Below are 27,735 nucleotides of genomic sequence, written 5' to 3'. Positions count from 1 at the left end.
CAGACCTACGGGACATAGTTTTCGTCCTCCAGAGTCAAAGCAACTCCTTCCACGTGAGGCAGGCAGAAAGACGGAGAGCAGATTTATTGAAGCAGGCGGACGATCTGGCAGAGGTAAGATTCAACACATCCTTTCACTCATGAAGACGAGCTCTTATTCTGGTGTATTGAAAGCTCCCATACGTCTGAGAAGAGAGGCACAAGGTGTAGGCAGCGATCATCACTCCTGAAGAGGAGTTGTTGTAAGCTGTGATGTTACCACATGGTGTCAGCACTGATTTTAAAAAAACTACATTTTAAAAATAGGAAATCCTTTTGGGAGAAAGTACACATGATTTCACCGCATAGAAAAAAAGCTTTGCCAAATGTTTGACATTTGTTACACTATTACTCAATTCTCACAGTTTTAAATATTGAATGACAGTATGCAGAATTATTCATGATACCCTCCGTATTAAACCTCTGGAATATGAAAGTTTGAAATATGCATCATTCTCTGACAGTAACTCATGTGCTTACTTATCATTTTATGTATTTAGGAAATCCGGCCTGTGCAGCTTTAATGTTCGGATCTATATCTTCTCAACAAATAAACCTTCCATTTCTGGTCTGTTGTCTGTAAATTTTTAATGAGAGGCAATGATCATCCAAAGGCATATGTTCATCTTAATAAATATTTCATACGCTGGTAATAATTCAGATGGAAAAGGGCTGGAGGACAGAAAAAAACTATTTTCTCCACACAATTTGTAAAATTTCGGTAACCACATCAGCCTCATGTCATAGAGGAGGCAGACATTTACAGGTCAGCTTCCGTTCATTAAATCAGATGAAATGTGAAGTAATGCGTAAGTTATATACCATTAAATATTGAACGCAGCGACACCAAGGACAACAGTAAGTCAGAAGAGGAAACTGCTCGCTGTCTCCTAACATCCCTTAAAGTCCAACATAAGCTCACAGCAACAGCTCGCTTTTTGAAATATTGAAATCTGATTAGTCAAATTTCACCCACAATTTGAAAGGATTGTTTCAAGTTTCCTGTAATGAATAGTGGCATCAATTTGTGCCAGTAGATCAGATTTGTCATGAGAAGATTTGGTTAGTCTAATGGACATCGCATTTTATAGGATGAGACAGGCTTTATGAATACCACATCATGTCATGTTTGCATTTCTGATCTCAGACTTGCCTGACGTTTTAGTGTCTGTTGCATGCAATTACACAAGCTAAGACCGCGGAGGATTTTAATCAGAAACTTCTCAAAAAAGGCAATAGTAAAGGTATGACAGCTTTTCAAAGAGATCTAAGACTCAAGACAAACTGAGTCATCTTTCCAGAATCAGAGTGAAAATATCTCTAGCCTCAGGTGTGAAGCACTCGCTGCATGCTGTACCTCCACCAAGGCTGCAGAGTCCTTGAAATTATATTTTCTTTTAAATGGTGGTAAAATGTTGAAAGTCTGAGTTGAATTCCGGATCCAGGATCTGTACAGAGGAGGATTTCACCCACAACTGAAATGGAAAATACCAAAATAGCTTTAAGCTTGAATGGTAAAAACTCTTGTAGCATTTGTTTTTGTTTCATAGTTTTATACAGAACAACTTCATTGCTGAATTTCAGAATGAAAATGGAAAAACAAAGGAAACTTTCTGCATTTTCTTACGTATGTATGAATGTTTCCTTTTCCTTTACACATTTTAAGCTTTCATGTTCAAACCTTTAGTCTTTGCATCATCATTTAAGATCTTCTGTCTTCCTTAAATTTCAGAAATGCATGATAAAAATGTCCTGTCATGCAGTGTTAAACAATCATGGATCCATACCAAAAACCGAATGGCTAGCCCTAATTGTAGTAAAGACAGCCAGCAAAGTGGCTTTGAAATAAGACCAGTAATTACCAGCTGTAGTAAAAACTCTGTGTGAGTTATGGCAGACTGTTGCTGCTGGATTTCACAGAGTAAAAATGCAGCAAACAATAAAACAAAAGCCAAAAAACTGTAATTACTTTAGTAAGATTGGAGTATAAAGATAAAATTCAAACTCTCCATTTCATCATATTTACCTTCCTCTTTAAGCACGAGTTTCAACCAACCATCCAACTCTTCACTTCCACCTCCGAGGCACAACACAAGCTTATAATTCAGCTATTTAACAGTCTTAGAGCGTGTTTCTTGGGTACTGAAGGAAAAAGATCAAAGCCAAATAGTACAAGAGATTTGCTTAGTTTGTAGCTATTAAACATGTTGGATCTACTGTATGTTCTGGTACGTTACAACGAAAAGCTTTGAGCAAAATCTTTTAATGTCTTGAAAATATCTTTAAATCTTTGATATACAGAGAAAGTGGAGACGTTAGAGAAGTGAAGTAACATTTGATTTCTTGTCATACTCGAGGTTTCGGTTATCTCGCCTCAGTCATTCAGTATTCGGTTAAACTGTTGTCGTATTTAGACTTTCTTTTTTGTGGGTCAGAAAAAAACCAGAGAAAAGCTGTCATTCAAAAATATTTGATTTAAAACTTCTTAAATGATTTAATGCTGACTCTGTGTCAATAAGTATGTGAAATTCCAGGCCAGGATCAGCGATAAGTTAAAGATTTACAACATGATCGCTGCGCCTCTAAGGCAGAAAACCGATGTAAGTCTTTCTGTCTTTTTCACCCTAAGCAGATATTTCTGTTTTATTTTCGTCTGACTGTGGAAGGTTATGTGGTCCACACATTTCCACAGACAGGAACTTGTGTATTCTGCGTGGCGGCTCACAGTCCATGTTCCTGCAGCCTGACATCTTGCCTTCTGGGAGGAATTCACATTGCATTTATATACTATTTTTGTGTCGTTTAGCCCATTCTCATATCCACAGAGACGACCAATGTACCACCAAATGAGATTCAACTCAGGAATAGAGAAATATACAGTTTTTTAAATGCTTCCTCATGCATCACCTGTGTTATTTTAACAAGCTTTACATTTAAAGAACCTTTTTTTAATGAGAGATTCGGCTCTTCTATTCCTAGACTCCCCTCCAGCCCTTCCTATCTTTAAAAGCATAGCTTCCTGTTCCTCCATGACAACCAGTCTCAGTGACCCCCATCTTCTCCCAAGTCACCAAGCAATCAGTGTCCTATTCGTTGCAAGCATGTCCACACGAGAACCAGCTCTTATCTGTTGATTAGGAGTCCGCCGCTAAGAGAATCAGCCTCTTCTTGTGCCTCCTCTCTCACAAGAACGTCAATAGCTCTTTGAAGTGAGCGCTCTGTTTTAAAGAGAGCGTTATTATCCTAAGACAAAGCTTCGCCTATCCTTTTCTTCTTTTTACGGAACCACATCAGTGTGAATGTCAAGTCAAGAGAAAAACGTGTTAGGTGCCATTAACTTGAAGATAAAGCTCGTATCAAAAGAGAGCTAACGAACCTCAACTGGCTAATACGTTTAATAAGTGTAAACAGCGTCAGATCCATCGCCCAAATCAAACAAGCTGCCGTTAGACAGAGCGGCTCAGAGGAGACTGCTCCTCCAGGCTTCCTGCATGATGAGTGGACCGTGTGGTAATGAACCGCAGGGTCTTACGCTCTGCTGCTTTGTTTTCCTCGCAGTGTGAAACATTGGCTCTCACACACACACACCTTCTACTACTGAAACAGAACACGATTTCCTGAAACAGATTCCTCTCATTTGGAAGTAGCTGTGTGCACTGTCTATGTCCTGAAATATCCCGTTTCCAGTGATAGCTCGTAGTTGATTTCTTAGTGTAAGGGTGAAAAACCCTGCAAGGCGGTATGTGTTTCAAAGTTTGATTTCTAATAGATAAGACTGTCACCATTCTTATTGTTAAAAAACATTCACATGGAAAGATCAAAACCAACAAGGCCGACGTCAGGCTACACAATACGAGCCTGATAATAGCTCAACGTGAAGGACATCAGGAACGAAAACGGCGGCTGATTCAATGAAAACGACTGAACTTGAAATGAGTGTCAGGTGCAACAATTGCTCATTTTTTTCTCCTGTTGTGCGTAATAATGAAAGACTGCTTATTGAGCAGCGTGTACAATGTGTTGGCCCTTGTAGGCAAATCAAAAAATGAATGATATTTTATTTCAGTGAACCTGTAACCATTTGAATATCACACTCTGATCTGGAGCATGAAAGCAAATTAATCACATCTGCGAGTGCCTCATCACCCCGCACACATACTGTGAGTACGCTGCACTGAAAGAAAGGAAAAAGGAGGAAAGACAGAGCTGCGGTTCACTTTTCATTTCTTTGTTGTACTGCAAACTTTAATCGACCTTAAATTTTGTATAAAGAAAACTGACTGAATGTTACCGCGCTTAATGGGACGCCAATTGAAAGAGCATCCCCTTTATAAATACCTTGGTTTCTGTCTTGATGCCAAGCTAAACTTTTAATTAAGTGACAAAGTCCTTCAAAGCAAAACTGGCATTCTCACATAGAAATCAGACTTGTTATTACCCAGAACTGCAGATAATAAATTCCTCATTCAACCTTTTTATCCTTTGGGGACTTTGGCGATGTAATTTATATGCACTCTCCTACCTCTACTCTTAAACCTCTTGATGCAGTCTATCATTCTGCCCTTAGGTTCATAACGGGGGGGACGTTGTATACTGTGTGAGAAAGTTGGGTGGCTGTACTTGGCAGTGAGAAGATTTATTTACTAAGCACTTCTTGGCAAACTTCCTGGGTGTCTCACATGTCTTTTTAACCATAGATCATTCTCACACTGCACTACGACACGAGACTGTTTGGTCCTTGAAAATCACAGTTAGCTCTGAGACGAGGAAACTGGATATAAAACGGTAAATTCCACACAGGTGGAACAAGCTAATCCCTTTTAATCAACATAAAAATCAAATGACGCTGTATGAATGTGTGTTATTTTTTTATTGCCCTGATGTCCTTGGCCTGTTGTGTAATTTGTTGATGTATACTGGAACGTTGCTGTGCTTGTAAATAGACGTTGCTTTCAGTGTTCCTCCCTGTTTGAATAAAGGTTATGACAATAATAAAACATGTAAACATTCATTGTTGTTGCTGTCCGGTGGAATAAAGAATTCATTACCTATCATCAATCTACCATATGTATATAAAAAGGACAGATTGGTCGTGTAGTCTGCCATCTCAAAGAACAATTATTGTTGGTTTTGGTCTTTTCATTAAAATGTCGAATATTACTAGTTGTAGCTGACTTCTGAAACCTTTCTGTCTGTGTTCATTTTGGTCAATGTGGCTCGATATTGCAGTGAGGTCAAGCAGTGCAGATTTCTCTAATTGCATTACCATGCAGTGATAATGTAGCATTAACAGGAATAAAGACTTTATGTTCACTGTGATGGATTAAACTATGCAGGCGATTTAGCAATCAGAAGTCTGCTAATAGAGTTTTACATCTTACAGACATGAATAGTAATGGTGGTGGAGAAACACTTGAATGCAGAGTGTATGTGATTTGTAGCAAAAACATGCAAAACCACTGTTCTGCTGCTTTTTAAGACAGAGACTGCGACAGGCATGGTCCAGAAGTCGGTCATTAGCATTAATGAAACCAGATGAGGACTTTCCAGTTACAGAACAGCCTCTCTAAACACCAGGCCACCCTCGGGTCCTTCAATGCAGAAAGCTTCCGTTTATTGTCTTTAGCTTTGTGTAGCTGCTGTACAGTTAATAACCATCGCTGTGTCTCTGCTTTGTGTGGTGTTTCCTTACAGAAACCACCGGTGGTTTTGCTTCTTCACAGTTTATCAGATAATGAGGGAGATTGGAGTATCCTTCCTCTGCTGCCTTAGTAAGTATCCCTCCCTGAACTCTCAGGATTGAGTGAGCGTGTGATTAACCGAAGATTTAAGGGTTCAAAATGTCAAAGGCTTTGTCTTCCTACACTGGAGGTGTATTGTAGTGTGGAGAACATTTTGTTAGCCACGTTTTAAGGCTGCAGATTGCTTCGAAGCAATTACAAGACAATAACTGTGATCGATTGCTCCACATTATGATAAACGCCCTCTTAACTGTCTATAACTGTAAGCCTATTACAGCTGTTACGCAGTGGTCTGAACAGCTCCGTAATGACATTAGCTGCAGTCAATTGTTTTGGGGCGATCTGAAATAACATCTGAATCCGTTTCTCCCTCCACCGTAAAGATTTAGGACTAAGATCACCAGAAGTACCCCAAATCATGACAGAGTCGCCCTGCTTGAAAGAGCTCGGTGTGCTTGTGATGCTTTTTTTTTTGTATTTTCTGCCCTGTAGGGAAAACTGTGGCTGCTTTGAACTGCCTGGGTCAGGAGCCTCAGTTAGATAGTTCGTCAGACTGAACTAAAAAAAATAAAAATATTTATATATGTTTTTATTTTTCTTTATTATTTAACTATAATTTGATACTAATTCTTTTTTTCTGTGTGTCCGTAGCTTATCGCACACCTTCAGGCAAAACTCCTCCTGGATTGTATTTCTCGAGGAGGAAACAAATGTCAAAATGGCTAAGCTTGTTCAAGTCCTTGCCAAATTTGACAAGAATAAAGTAAGTATACTATTCCAACCACACCTCCATCCCCTCCCTGTCTGTCTTGATTTGCCTCTTTTTGTCAAATTCGTCAGTGAGACCAAAGCCTCCTGTTTGAAGCTCCAGCTAGTTAATCACCACTTCAATTAGGAGATGTAGTATCAGGTTGGCTCTAGCTCTTCTGCATCTGCTCAGCTCTGCCAGCTCACAGTGTAACCTGTCAGACATGTCACTCCAGTCTCTGCTGTAGACATAATTTAAAACCTGCCTCTCCACTTATGAAATTATTTTTCTTGTATATGGGTCGGATATAAATATTAGATAAACGCTGCAATCAGAAAAATCAGGCGTTGAGGTTGTAATCAAAAGATTTTTTCCTAATCAAGCCGAGAAAAGTGTCTTTTTCCATCAGTAATGAATTTTTAAAAAGAACAGAACAGCCATGTTTTTTTTTGGTTTTGGGGCTTTTTTTGTTACAATTTGTAATTGCTGACAAGCCTTCACAACACAAGTTTGAGCTGGCTTTCAAGTGAAAGTGAAAAATGATGTTAATTACACTTAGTGTAAAACCTACAGGTGAAAAGAAAGATTATGCTGAAGTTGGGGTTAGGTCTCAAAAAAAATTTGGCACAACAATTAATGAAACCACTTTTTATTCATGTTGGACTATTCACACCCTGCATGGTGTTTCATTTCCCAGTCAGATTGAACTCTTTATTGTGTGACTATAAAAAACCTTATCCTGAGAAGAAGAGACAATGGGTACATCACCTCATGATTTGATTCATTACAACTCGCCCTAAAGCAAAGATTTCTCTCCAGGTGTTATAGCGAAATGTGGTCAGCCTCATATTGTGACGAGACAAAATTAGTTTTCAGAACATTTGAAGGGAGTGAAGGCTCTGCTGGCTTCATTTTAACTTTTGCCAATTAGACGCAGAGACACACTAAAGCATGACAGAAATTAGATATTGTGTGATACTTTTGTGGCATGTTTTTTTTTTTTTACTATTATTTATTTATTGGCAGAAATAAATAGCAAAATTAAAAGTGAAAGAATAGAAGCTGGTGCTTCTGTCATACCTTGACATTCAGTAAACAAACATTAAGACAAATATGTACACTCAGCTGCCAGTTTATTAGGTACATTTATATAAATGGCGTGGAAAAAATATGAACATATTAACAACACCCCTGCAAACTCTACATGAAGGTAAACAGAGTTTAGCAAGGATGTTGTTAGATTTGTTTGTTTCTAGCTAATAAACTGGCAATATAGTCCGTGTTTTAAATTGAAGTACTTTGTTGGACCATGAGATCGCAATAAATCAAAAGTTTGGGAAATATTTTAGAAGAAGAGTTTGATGAAAATACAGATACGACACTCATATCTGTGCATTGAATTTGAAGCTACAGCGAGCAGCCGTTTCCCTCTAATGCTCATTAATTAACACTTTTTATCCAGTTAGTACAGCAAAATAAAGAAAAAATAAAAAAGGTTTTATTGACTTGTTATGTGGTGGACTATTTCTTGGCTCTGAGCAGTTGCCAAGCAACCAGCAGTCAATTATTGTGATTGGCCGAGAAATTATCCAGGACATCTACCCGTAAAACATTTTAAAACTTTATACAGATTAAACAAACAAAAATATATGAAGTGTTCATTCACAGGTGTTGGAGCCCAGCCAAGCTGACTGGCTGCTGGCTGTAGCCTCATATTGTTCTTCAAAGAGAAAATATTTCCCAAAATTGAATTATTTCTCAAAGCCTCATGTACTTTTCCTGATGATCATTTTTACTCCAGATATGTCAAGACTTATGATGAGAGCCTTTGTGGGTAAAATCTGGTATCTTTGAACTTTGTTCTATTAAGAAATCTCATTATTATTTTCACTGCCAGTGACAAACTTAATCACTGGAAAGAATTTCAAACAATTTCTGGCAAGTGCCGTATCAAAATTCCCAAATTAGGCCAGATGCCCACATGTGTCCTTTTATGAAAGTTTGCAGTAATATCGTAATGGAAAAAAATCTCAAGTGTAACATCTTAAAAGCAAAGAGGTCATGTTCTTTTCATTTATCAGGAATGGTTTCTTGGTAAGCCCCTCCACGATGACGAGTCGACCATCATCCATCACTACGCTTTTGCAGAGAACCCCTCCATCTTCAAATACCCAGACTTTGCTGCTGCTTGGGCACTAAGCATCCCCCTTGTTGTTCGGTGAGTATAAAATCGAGTTGGTCAGTTCATCGATACTATTCCATATTTTTGAGGTTATACTTTGTGTTTATTGCATATGTCAACAAGAAAATCTCTTCTGATTTCTTATTCCAGGCTCGCAAACAAAGTGAGAGATGAGCCACTTAAATCTGACTTCACCATTGACCTGAAATATGAAGTAAGATAGCAAGTCACGTGGTTACCTTCGGACATTGTTTTGTTTGGAATATGATGAGGCGTCTGGTTTTCAGACACTTTCTCACCGTTTTCTTGTTTGTCACACTCAAGCCAATGCCGACCTACTATAAGTTATTTGCACAAAAAAAGGAGAGGCATGAAATCCATCTAACCTTGAAGTGAAATCTCATTACTTTGGAGAATTGTCATGGCGCAGCATTGAGGTTCTTATTTTTATCACTTAAATTCAGTCAGGGAGGCATCTAGGGATTTTGTTGAGTAAACACGGCGTCAGACTTATCAGGCTCAGTCTGGAAAAAGGGGGTTCAGTTCAAAATGGCGTGAGTTCAGTTCTCGAGATGCAATTATAATACTCTGTATTTCTCATATGTAAAAACAAAACCAGTGCTGTGGCTTCGGATGGAATTGATGAATTTTAAGTTGTATTTTATTTACAGATTAAATGCACATCACAAACCTGCACATACAACTTCATTCAAGTGTGATTAACCATCACTTGTCAATCCACATCACCGTCGGCAGCTTCAGCCTGTAAGTCAGCAAAACATCAGAGTTCTCGGTTTCTGTAGATCCTGATTCTTTGAGACAGTTGCCAATATTCACACAGTCCTGACTGCACTGTCCTCATCATGTATTCTTGAACTGTAACGTCTGGATCTTCCACCGGAGAAATTAAAATAAAAACCAAACTAAGATTCGCTGCTGGTGAGGGAGAGGTACAGCAAGACACAGCAGCTCTCAATTTCTACTTCAATGTCGTCATCCCCTCCGTCTCTCTTGTTAGCTCGCTGGAGTTTTGTTGTGAGAACACAATAGTCGTATTTACCTTTAAAAGAAGACAGAAAACACTCTAAGTTAGGAATAAAACATCAGTTGGTTTCACGTCTTGTCTTTAGCTTGTAAACCTGAAACGACCACTCTGTGTTATAACAGGTAGCCCTGTATATCTGGGATAACGGGAATGGTCCGCATCTCACTCCTGTTCCTGAACTGTGCACTGAGCCAGAGGCTCAAACCACCAGCCACTGTGCTACCACTCTGAGCAGCAAGCCTCCACCATGTGTGAGTATCTGCAGCCTCAATTTAATTGTCCCAGGAAATGGTAAGGGGACAAAATAAACAGCCTTAGACAGTAGGTACTTCACTGTGAGTGCAGTTTCTTGGTGATTTGTGATACTCAGCCTTCAGGCTTCGTGGCCACAGACAAATCAAAACAGCATCCAGCCTTCACACACTGTTCATCATGGATTAACCGAAAAGGACGGAAGTCTTGGGTTTGTTTTGCTAGTTAATTTAACCTTCCACTAAGAGAGAAATACTTCTTCATTGCTAAGCAACATCCTTTTGCTTCCTCTTGGTACTTCTGCCAGTTTTTAATAACTCAGAAATCTAAATTAGTTCATGTTTATTCATCTCCAACACTGTCAACCAGTACTAACACTAGAAGTAATTTTTAACAGGCTCATCCTCTCCTGTTTTTTTTTTTTTTCTTTCATCATATCTGGACTAAGTAAAATTGAAATTCACATGCAAATGCACGCCTGGTGACAAACTAATCTCTGTTTTGTTATGCAGGTATAATTGTTGCATTTATCACATCAAAAACATGAATCATCCCTCATATTCTGGGATGAATTTAACTTTCTAAAGCGTATTTGTTGCTCGTGAATAAGCAGTGTGTGTTCTTTCTTTGTATCAACAGAAAATGTGCAGCACAAGTGTTGGAAATGTGTTTAATTGAATGAAACTCCGAGGTGTAACACCACTCAAATTGTCAGGAAATAGTGCTACAAGGCAATTCTAACAATTCATTGAATATCTCTCATCTCTCATTGTGTACTGAAGGCTTTATTACAAAATTAGTATTGACTTTCAGTAAATGATCTCATGCATAGTTCATTATTTAGTAGATAATACAGAGATATTACAAGTCCGTTTGTATATGCAAGGCAGAAATATCTAGGAGGTAGAATATTCCTGCACAAAATAATTGGCAGTGGCTTAAGATCTTACTCAATGTTGCACATGTCTGAGTCAGTGAGTGGGTGTGGCTGAGGATTGGATAACACAGTCAGTGTGTCATGTAGAAAGGACAACTTTGCTCTGTGTCTGATATTGAATAATAATCCTGCTTTGCAACATGATACTTGATTTTTAATGCCGTGTTTGCTCGGGCTTCAAGAAGTTTGGTTTGTGTACCGATAAGAAGGATCAGCTAACCTTTAGCCAGCAGCTGTTGACCCTGCATGCAACCTAAAAACGATCGATAATGTTGGGAAGAAGTGATACGTGTACGTGACTCTAGTTTTGTTGCGAGTGGATGAGATAAGTAGAATTTGAGATGCCAGAACTGCAGCTGAAAGAATTCTGATTTTTCTTCTTTTCATTTGTAATTCAAATCACATACTGCGTGAGCACACGTGTTGTAGAGTCTGCTACATGTTTGTTGCAGTCTGGCTTGTCAGATTTATATTCGTGTTTACCACCCTCCTGATGGAAATTACTATCTTCATAAAACTGTATTCATTTGACCAGAAGACAGGACAACGACTGAAGCAGCCAGCGAAGAAACACGAAGGTCACCGATTTAATAAGTATTCAGGGAGAAGTTTCTATTCAGACAAAATAAGAGAGGACGTATCGTAATCAGCCAGTGGTCGAAACAGTTTCAAATTGGCAAATGGGGCCACAGCGGTACTTGGCTGTGGCATCAACAAAGAATGAAAAGCCTCCAGAGGCAGATTGAAGGAGGCGAAGGACAATGATCAACAACGGGATCAGCAAAGTGGTTGCAGCAGCCAAACATTTCCTTTTTATTTTCTGTTCATATTTCTACCAGACATGAGTTATGTTCTTTAATTTGAGCAAACTAGACAAAAAACAGACAATGATGTCTGAGAAGGAAAGAGAGAGTGAGCAGGCCAATAATAAAAATGTGTTTTGAGCCTTCTTATATCTTTTAGGGGGTCTTGGTATGCTTTAACTCACCTAAAAAAAATATATTGTGCACTACTATTTAACTATTAAAAAGCCAGTTATCTCCCTCATGAGACCCCAGGAGAACATATAAGCTCCACACAGAAAGGCCCCAGCCGAGGGTTTGAACCAGGCATGGCACCACTGTGCCACCCCAAGTTTAAACAATTCATCAAAATTAAAAATTGACCTGCATCCCGGTATGTACATTGCTTTTTCTGTGTGATGCTCTGACTTGATCATAGCACATGAGATTGTGACTGCACATCACATCCTGTCTATAAATAAAGGGATGGTCTGTGCAGCAGCTGATGACATTTGAAGGTAACGTCGATTTTTAATGGATTCTGCCTGTTGTTGAATCTTTTTGTGTGTCTCTTTGAGCACACACACACACACACACACACAATAATTTCAGCCTCTTCCATTTTGGACTGAATGTGGTACTAAAGGGCACAGAGATGTTCCATTTCCAGCCTTATTCTCTCACTGCTTCATTTCATTTATCAAGCCCTCACTTGTTGCTTTCCCTTTCATTCCCAAAGGCTTTCATATTTTGCAAATGCACACCTAATTCATTCTTGAAATTTTCACATATGCTGCAGTGTTATCAGCAGCTGTGTGCTATTAGTTTCAGAAAGGGAATCAAAGACAACCAGAGGGGCAAATGACCTCAGACCATTAGCAGAAATATCCAATTCTGAATTCACTTTGAAGATAACAACTTCCACTGATCAACTTGACACTTAATATCGTCCAAAAAAAAAACCAAACTCAATTTCCACCGTTTGGCTGCAGATAATATAAATTCTGTTTTAATTATGTTTGATTTATGCCGTATGGTCATGCAAGCATTTCTTTGATTCATGTCTTCTATTTTCATCAAAGGGGGAGCCTGTAAATAAAGAAGATGTATTTGTTGCTGTGAAAACGTGTAGGAAGTTTCACAGTGAACGAGGTGAGTCACAGTCCTCTCACAAAGACACAAATGGCTTTGTCCTGTTTCCTCGTAATGGATTTGTCTTACCTTTGACATGTGTGACTGTATAAGAGCTTTACCTGATTATCATGATACAGTCTAAATTCTGCCATCATGTCTGAAAGGGTTGAATAGTGTAGCACTTAATTGCGAACCCCCCTCCCCGATGCTGGAAGTGTTACATCATCAAATAATCCTTCCTGAGGTTTAGCCGTGTGTTTGCAAGCTCTGCCTGCCATTCCAGTAAATCTGCTCCTCTTTAAAGCTGATAAAAGTGTCGCAGGTTCAGTCAATAGATCAGATTGCCGATTCATCTCAGGGGGATCGGACAAATTGTTCACCACACTCAAAGAGCATTGCCCAAAAGTAATTACACTAATTACTTTAATTACCATTTCCTCTAGCAAGCTGTCATTATTGGTTTCAAATGTAAAATGAAAATGCATATTAGAATTATATATCAAAGGTTAGATCAATGAGCAAGAGACATAAAAGAGCCTCACGCGATTTACAACGTGTAAAGACTTTTTAAGACGTGTTAAGACTTTTTAATCTTCCAGTGACAATACCTCGTGATGTGGGCACATAGTTCCATTTAGAAATTTAGAGTTCATATAAAGATTGGATGAACACTATAATACTGTTTGCCTTTTGTTTTTATGACAGCTCAGTGTAAATCTATTATTGTTACCATAGTTACCGAGTTTTCAGCCTTCAAACTATGTTTAACAATTTTGATTTTTGTTTTCTGTCAGAAGCTTTTGTACTGCATTATTGCTTGTGTTTTGTCTTTGTGGCTGTGTTTTGCACATTTGAAACAAAAAAAATTAACAGTGGATTTTTTTTCTCATCATGATTTGATTGTTTGGGGGTTTGATTCTGCTCAATCTGACCAATTCATACCAAACTTTTGCAAATATTTACCAAACAAAAGATGCTAATTTAATTCCTACGTGGAGCAAAAAGTTTAAAATGAATAAAATGGCATTGAAAAACAATAATGTGTCTCTGCTGCATCACAGACATCACGTCAGACATGCGGTTTTAACAGTATAGTAGAGTGTTGTGTAGAATAGTATAAAGTAATAATGTAGTATAGTCTAACAGTAGCTTTATTGTATAAACTTGATTTTAACTGCAATACACTTCTGGTATCTTGTCATTGTCATTTTACACTTACACTAAGGTTACAGTTCTTTTCAGAAAGTGTCATGTGTAGGTTGTTTGTCAGTGTTAATGTCTGTTTTCAAACTGTCTAACTCAATCTATTGATTTGCTGCTGCAGTACAGCATGATGCATTCACAGTTTGTTTGTTTGTTTTATTTCAATGTGGTGATATGAAGTAGCCGTGTAATATCTGGCACTTGATTACATAAATTAATCAGTCAGTAAGACTTTATTTGCACAGCATGTTTTCCTACAACTGCTTCACACGCTTATTGTTCTTCATTAGTTCAGTTTTCAGTTTCCAGGAGTCTTTAGAGGCAGCAAAGGCCAGCCAGCTGAACCTTTTGTGTTTTGGTTCATTCTTTCAATGTTAAACATGCCGCTCTTATTCACTTTTGTTGATCCATTAGAGCTGAGCACAGCCTCGAGCTACTGCTGCATTTCTCTGGGTATGCTGTGTTTCTCAGCCTTCGTACACTCAACAACCCAGAAAGTCATCATTAAACCTCCAGAACTCATCAGTGAAATCCAAATCAAGTCTATAAGAAAGCTAAAAACTCTGATGCTGGGAAATAGGTCAGTGACAGATGAGTGCTGTATGTGCTAATAGCTTAGCTGAAAGACACTGTGTATAAATAGAAGGAAAAAGCACATGAGTACAGTAATGTGCTAACTTACACTGCTTCTCTGCTGCTGTTTTCTAGCAGAGGGCAAAATGTCTGCAGAATGCTGCAGGTCTCAGTGTGTTACAGTGCATCGACCACAAGCTGACAAAAACTAGAAGTTACAGCATTTTTCTCCCAGGAGATCCCAGGGTTCATAGTCGTAAAATATAACCACCGAAACTGAAGAAGACTTTGTGATATTCATTTGGTTTGTACGGTCCACGCTGTATCTATGTCAACAACATGTAATACGTACTTCTGATACTTTCAAGTCCAGAGATTAAAGAAGCGTCAAATTTTATTTTCAATCTATTCTCTGTCTTGTCTCGACTGATGATTTATTTCTTTAGAAGCATCTTCAGTGGTCTTTAATAGAATATTTGACCAAAAACAGACGGGGACATCAGAGGAACCATAAATATGAAATAACCATTTGTTCAGGGAACACGTTTAGATTGCACTGAACCAGAGGTCTGCTTGTTGTAAAACAGTGAACACCGTATTGATTTTTCTCCCCTTTGCTCTAGTTCCAGTGATAAAGAAGACTTGGGAAAAGGATGCCTTATTTTTAGAGTACTACAGTGACCATGCCGATCCCTCAATACCAACTATAAATATAGGAGTACCAAATACTGAAAGAGGTAAGCGCTTGTTTTGCAACCTAACTTCCTACAACACCCTGACTGATACAGGTGCTGACCTTGGCTAACAGTGCAGGGTCAGCTGCACATAAGGAGGAGCATGAAAAATGAAATGGCAAACTAAAGATGAAATGTGTCCAGACTAACACCTTGTGAGGGGAATAGCAGTGTGGCGGTATTTCAGACTTGATATTTCAGGAGTGTGAATGGGAAGCAGTAGCTCTGTCAGCAGGAGATTCCATCTGTTTGTCTCTAAAAGTGTGTTTACCTCCATGAGATGAAACCATTACTAGGTATTTGTAATTCAGTCCCTTGTGTAAATAACATATTTTTATCAATTATGTTGGGATTTTTTGGTTAATCCTGCTCAGATCTTTTAAAACTGTTGCATGTTGTCTATTTTTCCTCAGAGTCATTCTGCTAAATGGGCCTTTTTGTTTGTTCTTGATCTTGAGAAGCCTCTCTCTGACTGAGAGCTATAAATTGCACATTTACTCACCAGAAACAGTCCAAATATCTCCTGCTGTTTTCAACAGACTGCAGGACTGTCAGTATTTAATAACTGAAGTTTTCTCCACATATTGGACGGTTTAAGAGCTGGTGATAATCTGACATTTCATCATTTATTGTAGTTTATTTTTAATCACAGCTCGCTTCAACTTCTTAAACTTGACCTTCTTCCACTACGACTAAAACTACTACTACTACTTACAACCTAACTCAACATTGAATCCACTTTTACAAACTCTTATAGCAATTTAGAAATATGGTTCTTGGCTTTCTTGATGAGAGTGAAATGAGAAATTTGATACCACTCTTCATACCTGTACATCTCAGAGTTCAGAAGTTAACGATCGATGTTCCTTTGCATTAACAAAGCCTCCCTCTATATAAGTTTTTCATGCATGGTTGACTGGGATCGGCCCATGGGACAGACCAGGATTGTCTGTATCGAGACCAATTCCCTTTATGTTAAAAAACCTATTTGGGAATAAACCTCATTCAGATTCTGATTCGAATGCTGATTCTGGAAGGAACACATCCATCCTCCAGCTGGTCTGAGAGCCTGGTGATCCCTCAGGAGAAGCTTTAACCCAACAACATCCTCCAGGAAAATAATAGAAATGCATAATGTATTATAATCAGAAACTAGTACAGGAGCATATACATAGAGCGTAAGACCGCTCAAAGCATTCCTGCATAGTCTGTAAAGACAGCAGTAACTCTGTGCCTCAGCAGCTTCCTGGTTGCCTGAGGCAGAGGCCATTTGGACGTGAATTATTTTACAGTCTGATGGCTGTGGGCATAAAACGGCACCTAAGACCTCTCATGTTGCACCTTAATAGGATGATGCATCTGCTATAGCCACTTTCAGCCCACCGTAGGAGGGCAGAGGGTTGTTGTTGTCTGAAAGAGTCGGGTCTCTAGCTTCCTTTCAGTTGCTGTCTCCAGGCACTTCAGTTCTTTAACAAGGACGTATTTTCCGACCTCTTACCATTAAGGCAGTGAAGGATCCAAACTTCCACTGGCTACGTGCTGGAACATGCCTGTTCCATAGCTGAGGCTAATCAAGAAAAAAGCCAGCACTCTCTTGTAATGTTACTCTGGGATGAGTGATGAAATGTGACCTCTATACTTTAGGGCCACCTCATCTCCACGTCCACGTTGTGAATGTTGACAGATCTCCAGCTCTTTTCTCGATGCACTCAAACATTATACTGAAGATGAATGTATACTGAATTTTTAAATCAAATATTAACAGGGAGTATCCTCAAAGAAATACAATTTTGCAGATTTGATTTAAGGAAGTTTGATCAGATTTTCTGAAGATGCGCCTTACCTCAGCTGCTCAAATTCAGTTTCAGTCACTCACATCGAGAAACAAACCTGGAATGATGTTATATCTGTCAGCTAACCTCATGACAGCAGCAGGAATCAGTTATATATTGCGATTAGACGCGTTGCCCTGTGAAGAGCTAGACAATAAGGGGACTGCCCATTGTTCCACTGGCCCATTATTCCAAAATCACAATTGTCAGAAAAATGTCTTGTTGGGCCGGAAGCCATTATCCTGAAAACAAAAGCCCACTGCTCTGAAAAATTCACATTTACCATGGAATTTTTTGCCCTTAATATCTTATGAATGGATGAAGTCACATGACGTTCATCATCACCGTTAGGTGACCTTGGTAATAAACTAGTGGTCAGCTTGTGGAAACATCAGCAGTTTGGTGAGGTTTAGAAAAAGTTAACATGAGTTTTATGACTTTCTGTTAGGTTACGTACATAAATTGTATTGTAGTGTGGATTTTCAAAAAGCAACAAGCCTTTGGAGCAATGGGCCTGTGTTTTTAGAGAAACAGGCTGTCTGACAAATGGACTTTCAGATCAGCTTTTTTCATACTGTTGGCGTTTCGTAATAATGGGCCTTTGGAAAAAATGTCAGGGCACTTACAATACTTGTTTGTCACCTAGTCTGTTGCACGTCTGTTATTTTCCTTCCGTATTGGTAAAAATACCACCAGTATGTGTATTTTACATCCATTAAATCCTGACCTCACTGATGCATCCCTTTAAAAGTAGAGTCTTTGTTGCAGACTGCATGGCGTGATGGAGAAAGCTGGTGGTCTGATATGTGGAGACGAAAAAAGGAAGGTGACTGTACAACGCCCCAGGCCACCACAGTGCCACTCTGCAGCTTTTCATGTATCACTAATGTGTAGTTGTTTGAGCTGGATCACGTTCGACTGAAATCAGCCTGCTTTGCATTTTTTATTTTTTATTTTTTTGCAAATGCTGAAGACGTATTGATTTTTGGGGAACATTAAAAGCCCTCAGAGATGATTAAACATGCCACTGCCTGATTGTATCATCAAGTGAATGACTGCTTAGGATTAACTGTAAGTGGAAAATATGTGCAGGAGTAGTTTTAAAATAGAGCTTAACTAACCCTAACCCTGGGTTCAGATGCAGGATTAAACCGTGGCAGTTTTTTGTTGTCTTCATGCTGACTTTTCTTTTTTTATCTCATTGGTGGTGTCGTGTTATACGTTGCATGATACAGAAGGGTGTCATGTAATGTCCAGTCTACCTACACACATGACTGTCACAGCTGTATGTATGGCTAATTTTATTATATTCAGTGCTTATGTTCAGAAAATGACACGTTATAACCTTCACAAGGTTTATTGGAGCTCTCCAAGTAGATTGCATGGTAATTAAATCAGGTAATGGTGCTGCAACTAACGATGATCGATAAATCAGCATTTTCTCACTTAACTGATTCATCATTTGGTATGACACGTCAGAAAATAATAAAAATGTGTCTGTTATAGTTTTCCCACAGCCCAAAGAGAACTGTTCAAATTGCTTGTTCTTCAACAGTGCCAAAGATATTAAGTTTACTATGATATAAAGCGGAGAAATCCATCAAATCCTCACATTTTGCAAAATGGAAATAGTGAATGTTGCTTCAAATATCAATTGATTCATTGCTTGTTCCAGCTGTAGTGCTGTTTTGTGCAGTGAACCTATTTTAACCTGAGGATAGTCTAAATGGTTGTCTGTTCAGCCGTTTCTACAAAGCAGAGCGACATTAATATTCCAGATTTCCAAATGATGTTTGTCATGACGTGACAGATATTAGGGTCAGGGAAAGAGATGATGTGTGCTCCCATCCATCGTTTGCATACTGCCAAGCTGACAGGCAGGCAGCTGGTTATGCCACAACAGAAAAAAAAAAATTCAAGTGGAAGTTTTTTGGCTTTTTAAACATGCTCATTTGCATAACTCTGCGTGTTCCCTAACTCAGGGTACAGAGAGCTGCTGTGACTCGATTGTGAGTCTGATGTCTTACTCCAGAAAAAGCCACGGGCCTGCTCCTCTCAACCAATATATTATATTAGTATTTGAAGCCAGTTTTGGATAAGCATTTCTCATACATCATCCAGGACAAAGTGTCTCCTTCCCTTTAATTTTGCCTTCCACTGCATGCCAGTATTTTTACTTTCGGGAGACAATAACTGAGTGTTGGACGTTTGGCAGCAATCCACAGTCCATCATCAAGGCAGGGGGATTTTCTCTGGCTTGGTGAGCGGCCAAATACTGAAGCTACTCTCAGTTTAGTAACTATGCATTGTGTCAGTCAAACAGAGCACTCATAATTCCACTTGCATACAGTAGATTCTTTTATTTATATATATATATATATATATATATATATATATATATATATATTATATAAAGTTAATTGATTCAGAGTTCTTGAAAAAGGGAGAATTTTAATTGATTAATTTGATTAAACAATGCCATAGCAACAGAAAATCTGTATCTTGTATCTTATATACATATTTTACATATTGTAAAGCAGCATGTAAGTGCATTAATCTGATAAGCATGCGCTGAAATGATATATAATTGAGGTCAAGCAGCTCCTCAGTGGATGAATCATTTATCTGACTTAAAGACTTGGAGTTGAAGTCGAGACGCGCACCATTTTTGTCCTTTTGTTAACCTACTCCTTTTCAAAGACCTCAAGGTCTATGCTAATGACTGCAGGGAGGGGAGCGGCCTTGGAGTTCATCAACAGTCGACAGGCATCAATATGTGAGCACTCTTCAGTCACCTTCATTATTCTTTATTTTTTCACCTTTCACCGTCATTAATTCAACTTCCGTAAGAGCCAAGTATAACTAATGTACACCGTGTTTGTAGAATACAGTATTTAACACTCTAAATTTTAAGCTAGTGAATTACTCATAAAGCAGCCGTTATGACCCTCTTTGTAATGAAATATGTAGATTGAATAGATGGCAAGATACATAGATGCTCAGACAATTGAAGTCAATTTACTTGATTGCCTCAAGAAACAAGCTTTGATCTCACTTAAAACTATGTGGGCTATCATGCTTCCTTCACAAAGAAATATTAAGCTTGGTGAAAACAGGCCTTAGAGTATATATATGAAAATGGGAAAAAATAAACTCAACAGTCTGAGGTTAAAAGTTTTAGATGTGAGGGAGAAGGGTGATGCAAGGCCATGAAATGGGGAAATGGCATAGGAACTATCAAGTAAAGGCTCAAAATTTTCACAGTCGTTGAATGAATTCAGTGTACGTCAGAGACCAAAAGCCTCGTGACAGGAGTCCCTTACAGGCCAAAGAGGTCCTTTCTGTAGCATTATATAGCAGTGACATTTTAATGATAGACACCGCATGAGACATGGATGTGGGAAGCCTTCTGCAACTAGAAATAAGATTACCAGGCTTGTCTTGAGACCTGCCTCTAAAAGTGCGTTTTTAGATTTTATTCCTGTCAGCAGTTCAAGGTGTCCTTACTTATTCTATATTCAGATACTAACAAAAAAACACCTTGGGTGCCTTATAAATAAAACAGTAGGGCCTCCGTATTCTTTGTGATGCTTGCCACCAGGGATTTCCATGTCTCAGCTTGGAGGCCTGATGGCGTACAGATATTTGGATTCTGATGGGTATATTTCTTTGGGTTACATGTATTTGTTTCTGTAGCACCACATCACTGTTTTTGTTTTCAGGAGTTGGCAGAACATTTTGTCCCATCTGGCATTCATGTCAAACATGCCAGAGTAACGGTTTGATCTTCCTCACCCATCATGGCAAACGCACCTTATTATTTGTTTTTGAAATGTCAGACAGCAGCTTTCGTTCTCCTCGCAAAGCTCAAAAGAACAAAATAATTTTTGCCCTTTCATTATAAGGAGTGTTTGTTTGATCGCTGCAGTGGATGATGTGTCCGCCTACAGCCGTGCGTGTCTTTGAAGTGTCCTTGAGAAGGATGGAGAGCCACCACTTGTTCAGACTTTACCTTACTACCTCATGATACATACAACTGTCAAGTTAATGCTGAAATATGAATGAAAGCTGCTAATGCACTGCTGCATCCTTGTTAGGAGTAGAGTTATAGTTTAGGCGCAATAGTCTGACTCATTTTTATTGCCTCGTCGAAAAGAATTAAACTGTAATTCATAAATCTTATTAGTTATAAATTCAAAAATGAAAGCTGCTACTACAACAGTTGCTGTGCATGCTGGTATATAACCATCTCTGCAATCATATGTAGCTTCTTAGTCCTTGCTATCTCAGCTACTAGATCCTGCAGCACTTTGACACCCTTGATCCACATTGATCATTGCTCTCTCTTAAATAAAAGATGAGTTGAACCTCTCAAATCTGTACGCCTCATGCCGTAATGAAAAGAAAAAATACTGTGTTCCATTTACATAGTTGCATAGTGACAAAGTCGTTCACCCTGACACGGACATTGTGGCACGAGAAAAGGTTCATCCAAAAGTCTAATGTACATTTTCATGACAGGTTTCAGCTACAGGTTTTGTCCAGGTTGGATCCTCACAGCAGTCGTTCATGCTGAAAAATTCATTCACTCATTGTACAGAACGGAGCTGTGACAACTTCAACCTGACCCTTACATGATGTCTTCTCCTCAGTAACATTTTGCTGTTCTTTAAGTCATTACTCATGACTGTTGGCCAGCCTGTTGTCTTCAGCATTAGCATAATTTATGACCGTAATATTATCTTTCTGTAGCAGAGCTGTTATAGATGCATTTGTTTGTATGCAGGCGTGCGTGTGCATGTAAATACCTGCTTATGCCAAATGTGTTTTTCTTCCTGTAACAGGGTCATTTATCTTTGTAAACCAGAATGCAGCACATGGTCAATATGTGATGCAAGTCGTACAGGCCAGACTATTGATATCATGTCTCTATTTGCAGGCCACTGTGGGAAAACATTCGCAATCCTTCAAAGATTTCTGAGCAGCTCTGTCCCAAACACCAAGTGGCTCATCATTGTGGACGATGACACACTTATCAGGTATATTTTCCTGATGTGTAAATGTTTTTTCAACTGTTTCATTTTTTAAATGCCATGCTTCCCTTTTTTTTTCTCTCAACTTTGACTGACATTTATTCATAACTTTTTTTAATAGATTCTGTCTCACAGCCATGAAAAGGTTTGAACAGTGAAGGAGAGAAACACTTGGAATGGAGTCATTTTGAGAAAAATGAGTTCCAGCGATATTACCATCCTGTCGAACATCTGAAAAGCTCAGTCCATAAATTCACGTCCAGCTGGCTTCACTTTATATCTGTCAGGTCGCCCCTTCATGTGGAAGCCTCTGGATGTGTAATCGTGCCTCGGGGAGAGCAGTTATTTCAGCTTCCAAATAGACAGTTTCATGTGTGTGTGTATGCGCAGGCATGTGTGTGTGATGATGATGATGATGAGGGTGTGATGAGTTTGATCTGTGCTTTCTGCAGCCTCCCCAGACTACAAGACTTGCTGAGCTGTTATAACCCCTCTGAACCAGTGTGTCTAGGAGAGAGATATGGCTACGGCCTGAGCCAAGGCGGCTACAGCTACATCACGGGAGGTGGAGGGTGAGTTTCACAGCTCAGATGCTCGGGGAATAATGATGAAAGATACAGGCGCAGCACGGGGACTATAAAATCTGTAATGGAAAACTTGTAATCTGTAATTTACAGATAAACCGTTTCAAGTCAGTTTATAAGTGTGTGGCTCCCTGAGGGACATTTTGGTTTGCAGGCTGATACTCAATAAAAAATACGCAACAAATCACCACATAATACAGTAAACAGGCGGTCATCAGGTAACAAGACAAGGCAGGCGGTCAATGCGTGACACTCTGCACTTCATAATACATGCTGTTGGTTACTGCAGGAAGACATATAGCAGAAAAAACAATAACAATCCTTAATACAACCAAGTAAAGTGGGCAATAACCACAAGTTATATGTCAGCTGTCAGTGCTGGTGGAAAGCTGCACTATAGATAAATCTTGAGCTGTGAGTGAGCTGTGTGACACTTCAGTTGCTGTGACACTGCAACTGCCGGCTTTCTCAAAAGTGATATTTCCTAAAAACTGTTTTGAGTGGCAATGAGCGATTCCTGTGACATCTTTAAGATCTGTTTTTTTTTTTTTTCATGTGTAATTGCCTCCCTTTCTCAAAGAGATGTCACATCATTGTTGTGCACAGCTGATTCACAAGAAAACCACATCTCCCAGTCGGGCTTGATTTGCAGTTTCACTCCCTGCTCTGTCGCCCTCTCACGATAAATAAAGCACAGTAAACCTTACAATAGCTGAAAAACTTCTACAGTTTGGCACAACTACATCAGCTGTGTTATGCACCCATCTTGTGTGTTTCTCTGTGTTGCTTCAGCATGGTGTTCAGCAGGGAGGCTGTGGTCCGACTTCTTGACAGCGGCTGCAAGTGCTACAGCAATGACGCGCCAGATGACATGGTGCTGGGAATGTGTCTCAATGCTCTCGGACTTCCTGTCACACACAGTCCACTCTTCCACCAGGTTGTGTTCACACTCTTATAATACATTCTCTGTGTCCTCTCTCTATATGTGTATTTTTACCTGTGGGGACACCGATACAGGTTTTAAGAGTCAACAGCTTCTTTATTTATTTATTTTTAAGAAAATACCAAATATGTTCCGGCCTTATGACAATGACATTCTTAGGCCTCTGTTCAGTTATTGGGAAGATTCTGCAGTATGACACAGGGTGTCTCTAAATAAATGAATTGTGCAAAGAGAGTCAAATGTCATCACAAGTTTTATAAATTCATCATCCAGAGACAGAGAGCTCTGTCTTCGATAATACAGCCAGCTTATGTCTGATATTTAGACGCCCTGCACACACACTGATCCTATTTTTCTGAGTGATTAGACCTTGCGTCATGTCTTAGATTCCATAATTACAAGGAGCAGAGTGGGGAAAAATCATTTAGTATTCAGTCTCTGTACTTTTAATTCAGATATTGTGAATTTCTGACAGCCACGATATGTCTCATTTGGCAAAAAGACCTGCAGGAGAAAAAAATGATTGCAAAAAATGGCAGTTACGTGAGGTTTTCCTGTTCTTCCCATTCTGCTGACATGATGTAAATGCACCATCATGTCACATTCACGTCATATGGGATGGATCGTAAAAGACTGGAGAGATTCCCATGGGTGTAACTTGCTGTTATACAAGTCAAGATGGTTGCAGAATTGGTTGTGTGAAGGTTAAATGTAATGCGCAGTGACAGTATTGCACCTATCTCCTTGAATGATGGATTTGAACGGACATGCATGTTCAAGCCATGTGAGGTTGGAAGTATCTGATCAGAAAAATCGAAATCGGTAACTGCAACATGAATTATGATTTAAGGTTGGTGTAGTTTTGGGGAAGTATTGTTCATTTTATTATTATATGCTCAGACATTTCGAAATGTTATCATCTAACTAATGTATAGCAATGAATATATTTATAGGTTTCTCCATGCAAGTTTTTTTAAAATAATACAGTGACTCATGTTTGAGAATAATTTCGAAAAACATAATTTCAGTCGCCAAGTTTTCAGTGTGTGATATCTGTACATGCACTTTCACGCCTTCACTCCTGCTCTCTGCAGCACTTGCACACAGTCTCTTGTGACTGCTTCCAAATATAAATGACTGTGCTTAATCTTCCCTTTCAGGCACGCCCAGAGGACTACGCCAAAGACTTCTTAGCTCACCAGGTGCCCATCTCGTTCCATAAACACTGGAACATCGACCCGGTTGCTGTTTTCAACAAATGGCTTAGAGATGACTTGGTGACAAAAACTTCAGATGGACTTAACAAGGGCGCTAAGACGGAGTTATAATAATTTCAAGCACACAACTAGCCTGTATGAGTGTGTGAGTGAGTGTGTTTCTGTTTCTTTTGTGTGTGTGTTATGGAGTCATGGTACTGAAATATTGCCCTTCAGATGTAAATGTTTTTGTATCATTGATGTCGAACTGTTATTAAGAGGGACCATGCGAGCGTGTGTCCGTGACATAATATGTGAGTGTTTTAATGACTGATTTGCATGTTGAGGTTAATGTCATTTTGGAAATATGGATGTAACGTGTGTATATTTATATCATATGAATAATCTAAACCTTACAGAGGAGAAACTTCCTCTTTGGGAGATACTGTATCTTTCAAGAAGCATCACTAATGCTGTACAATGTGCTCTATTTTGACATAAAAGTACAATTATTTGAGAATTTTTTTTGCTTTTCTGTTTCATTGGAGGCCTATTAATGAGATTGAGTAATGTGTAAATGATGACATTGTTAAAGGTTAATTGGGGCTAAAACTACAGTATGAACATTATGGTGCAACTAAAGACAGCATTAAAGCTCTCCAAAGCATGCTGAAGGTTTGTAATTACTCCCAGAATATACCCAGCACGCAGTCTTTAAGACGGTCCACCTGCTGCTCATGCAGATAAATGTACAACCTTTACCTTAAAAGTCACATAAACCCCCTCGTTACATTTTTTGGACAAAGCTATCTGTTTCCCGAGCCTCATTTCAACCTCGCAAAAACACTTTCCTGTAGAATGATGATAGCTATGAGGTGGAAATGAGGTTTTATCAACATTAGTACCACCTTTTCATTTTCACTTTTATTTTCTTACAAAATGAACTGTCTCAGATAATTAATTGGCAGACTTAATGATTTGCCGACCATTATTAAAAGTCTTTCAAACACCTTGAGCCTCCGTTGAAGAATGAAACCTTTGTCCTGGCTGTTTGCCATCTTAAAAAATTAATTTGCAGCTGTAATGCCTCATTCTCAAAAAAACTACTGCTGCTGCCTTTATAATGGTCGCAGAAGCTCTGGAGAACGTGAGAATTATGAAAGGCTTGATATTAATTATACTGATGTTATGAAAATTTAAAACTTTAATATGGGAAAACTCATTACTGTCACCGACTGTGAAATGCACACTGTAATACAGAAAATGTTCCTCTACTCAGATTCTGTCACGATTGTGGTGCTAAATTTACTCTGTCCTAATGGCACACTGGGCTGACTCGAGTTCATGGAAAGTCTATTAGCCTCAGGCGTTTGAAGCAGTGCAATAAGTCAAATAGACATCTCCTAACACACCTATGAATTGTAACCTATTTGCAGGAAACAAGTTAAATTCCTGGTGGGACTCACCCACACATGGAGTGATGAGTGGTGGTAAGACAGTGCTTTGCACTGAGGGAAATCCACTGCCGAATTCAAAGTAGGTCCGCCCAACATGCTTGCTCCGCCAATATTTCTAGCATGTCAGCAACATCCCAGTGGAGTTAGACTGTGTCTGGCATTGAACCTTATTCTTTAATCCTCGTCCAAAAGGAAGGTATGGCTGTGTTTTCTCCCGAAAGAACATTCCATCTCTTGCCTGGAATTTTTCACACTTCATGTTGTTGCTGTCCGTAGATTTTATTCCCCTACATAAAGATCGAAATGCAGCTTCATGTCCTGTCTGCACCGCCCGCCAGGTTTAAAACTCTAAAGTGGATATATTGAATTCTTTATTTATATTTTGTTAGCCTGAAGATATAAAAATAGTGCTTTAAAAAATGTGTAACTTTAAACTGCAAACTCTCCAGAGAAATTCCAACTTTCACATAAAAAAAAGATTGCAGTGTCCTTGGTGGTAACAACACTACAGTCTGCAGACAAAATCTGACTTACAACATCAGCTATGCAGCTATGAATTTGGCTTTGATGAGCATTTAAGTCACTGGAGGGATTTTGCATCATGTGCTTCAAAAAACATCACAGACCGCTTATATTATCTAATTCTAGCCATTTATATTACTCTGTGAACTGTTGCCGTTTTCTTTTTTTCGCCTTTTATCCCCTTTGATATCATCATTTCATCCAGTTAGGGCTTTATAGTTTATTTATTATTTGTTCAGATGATAAAAAGATCCAAATTTGTCCAAATTTGGAGAAGAGGATAAATAAATCTCTTATCGGTCTAGAGAATTCATTCTCTGTTGAACTTTTCTGAATGTCATAAAAACTGTGTATTTAAAGTTTCACAATTGGAACAACGTTCATCAAAAGAATAGCCTATGAAAACTGTGAACACGATGTTTTGTAATGTGGGTGAGCCAGCCTTAAGCTTGGAAGATCAGCAAAGAGGTGACACTTTGCACCTATTTAACCTGTTTTTCCTTCTCCTACTCTAGCAGTTAATCAGATTACAGATGAACCATACAGAAGGTTCAGATTCTCATCACATTTCAGTGTCTGCCTTTAACTTTGTAACCAGAGATGTGGGTTCACACGGCCAGATGATTATTTATAAAGCTGTGTTTGAATAAAAGCATGTGTGAGCCGCGGTGAGCTCTGGCTGGAGAGAGTAGTTGGAGGGCTTTGAATTTTCATTTGGGGCTGTTTGAACATGAGTGCGTTTTCCTCCGAGGATTCACTGTGATCAGCAGGCCCTTCAAAATGAAGCGGATGAAAAAAA

The 27,735-nt window shown here is 38.9% G+C and overlaps 1 protein-coding gene across 1 annotated transcript in view; it reads left to right on the top strand.

The window, feature by feature from the left end:
• b3glcta (beta 3-glucosyltransferase a) overlaps positions 1–25,960 on the top strand; it is a 56,558-nt gene extending 30,598 nt beyond the window's left edge. The window contains exons 4-15 of the mRNA XM_010736355.3: positions 4–113; positions 5,733–5,809; positions 6,431–6,542; positions 8,609–8,745; positions 8,860–8,923; positions 9,877–10,005; positions 12,808–12,877; positions 15,259–15,372; positions 22,141–22,240; positions 22,687–22,806; positions 23,611–23,755; positions 24,922–25,960. Of these exons, the coding sequence (XP_010734657.2) occupies positions 4–113; positions 5,733–5,809; positions 6,431–6,542; positions 8,609–8,745; positions 8,860–8,923; positions 9,877–10,005; positions 12,808–12,877; positions 15,259–15,372; positions 22,141–22,240; positions 22,687–22,806; positions 23,611–23,755; positions 24,922–25,089 (1,346 nt within the window). The 3' untranslated portion in view covers positions 25,090–25,960. The remainder of the gene's footprint in view (positions 1–3; positions 114–5,732; positions 5,810–6,430; positions 6,543–8,608; positions 8,746–8,859; positions 8,924–9,876; positions 10,006–12,807; positions 12,878–15,258; positions 15,373–22,140; positions 22,241–22,686; positions 22,807–23,610; positions 23,756–24,921) is intronic.
• The last annotated feature ends 1,775 nt before the right edge of the window (positions 25,961–27,735 follow it).

The sequence above is a fragment of the Larimichthys crocea genome, chromosome VII (genome assembly GCF_000972845.2).
Source record: "Larimichthys crocea isolate SSNF chromosome VII, L_crocea_2.0, whole genome shotgun sequence".
In the NCBI taxonomy this organism is placed as follows: Eukaryota; Metazoa; Chordata; class Actinopteri; family Sciaenidae; genus Larimichthys; species Larimichthys crocea.
Note: the sequence above shows the minus strand (reverse complement) of the source record. Positions and strands in the feature narration are given on the sequence as shown.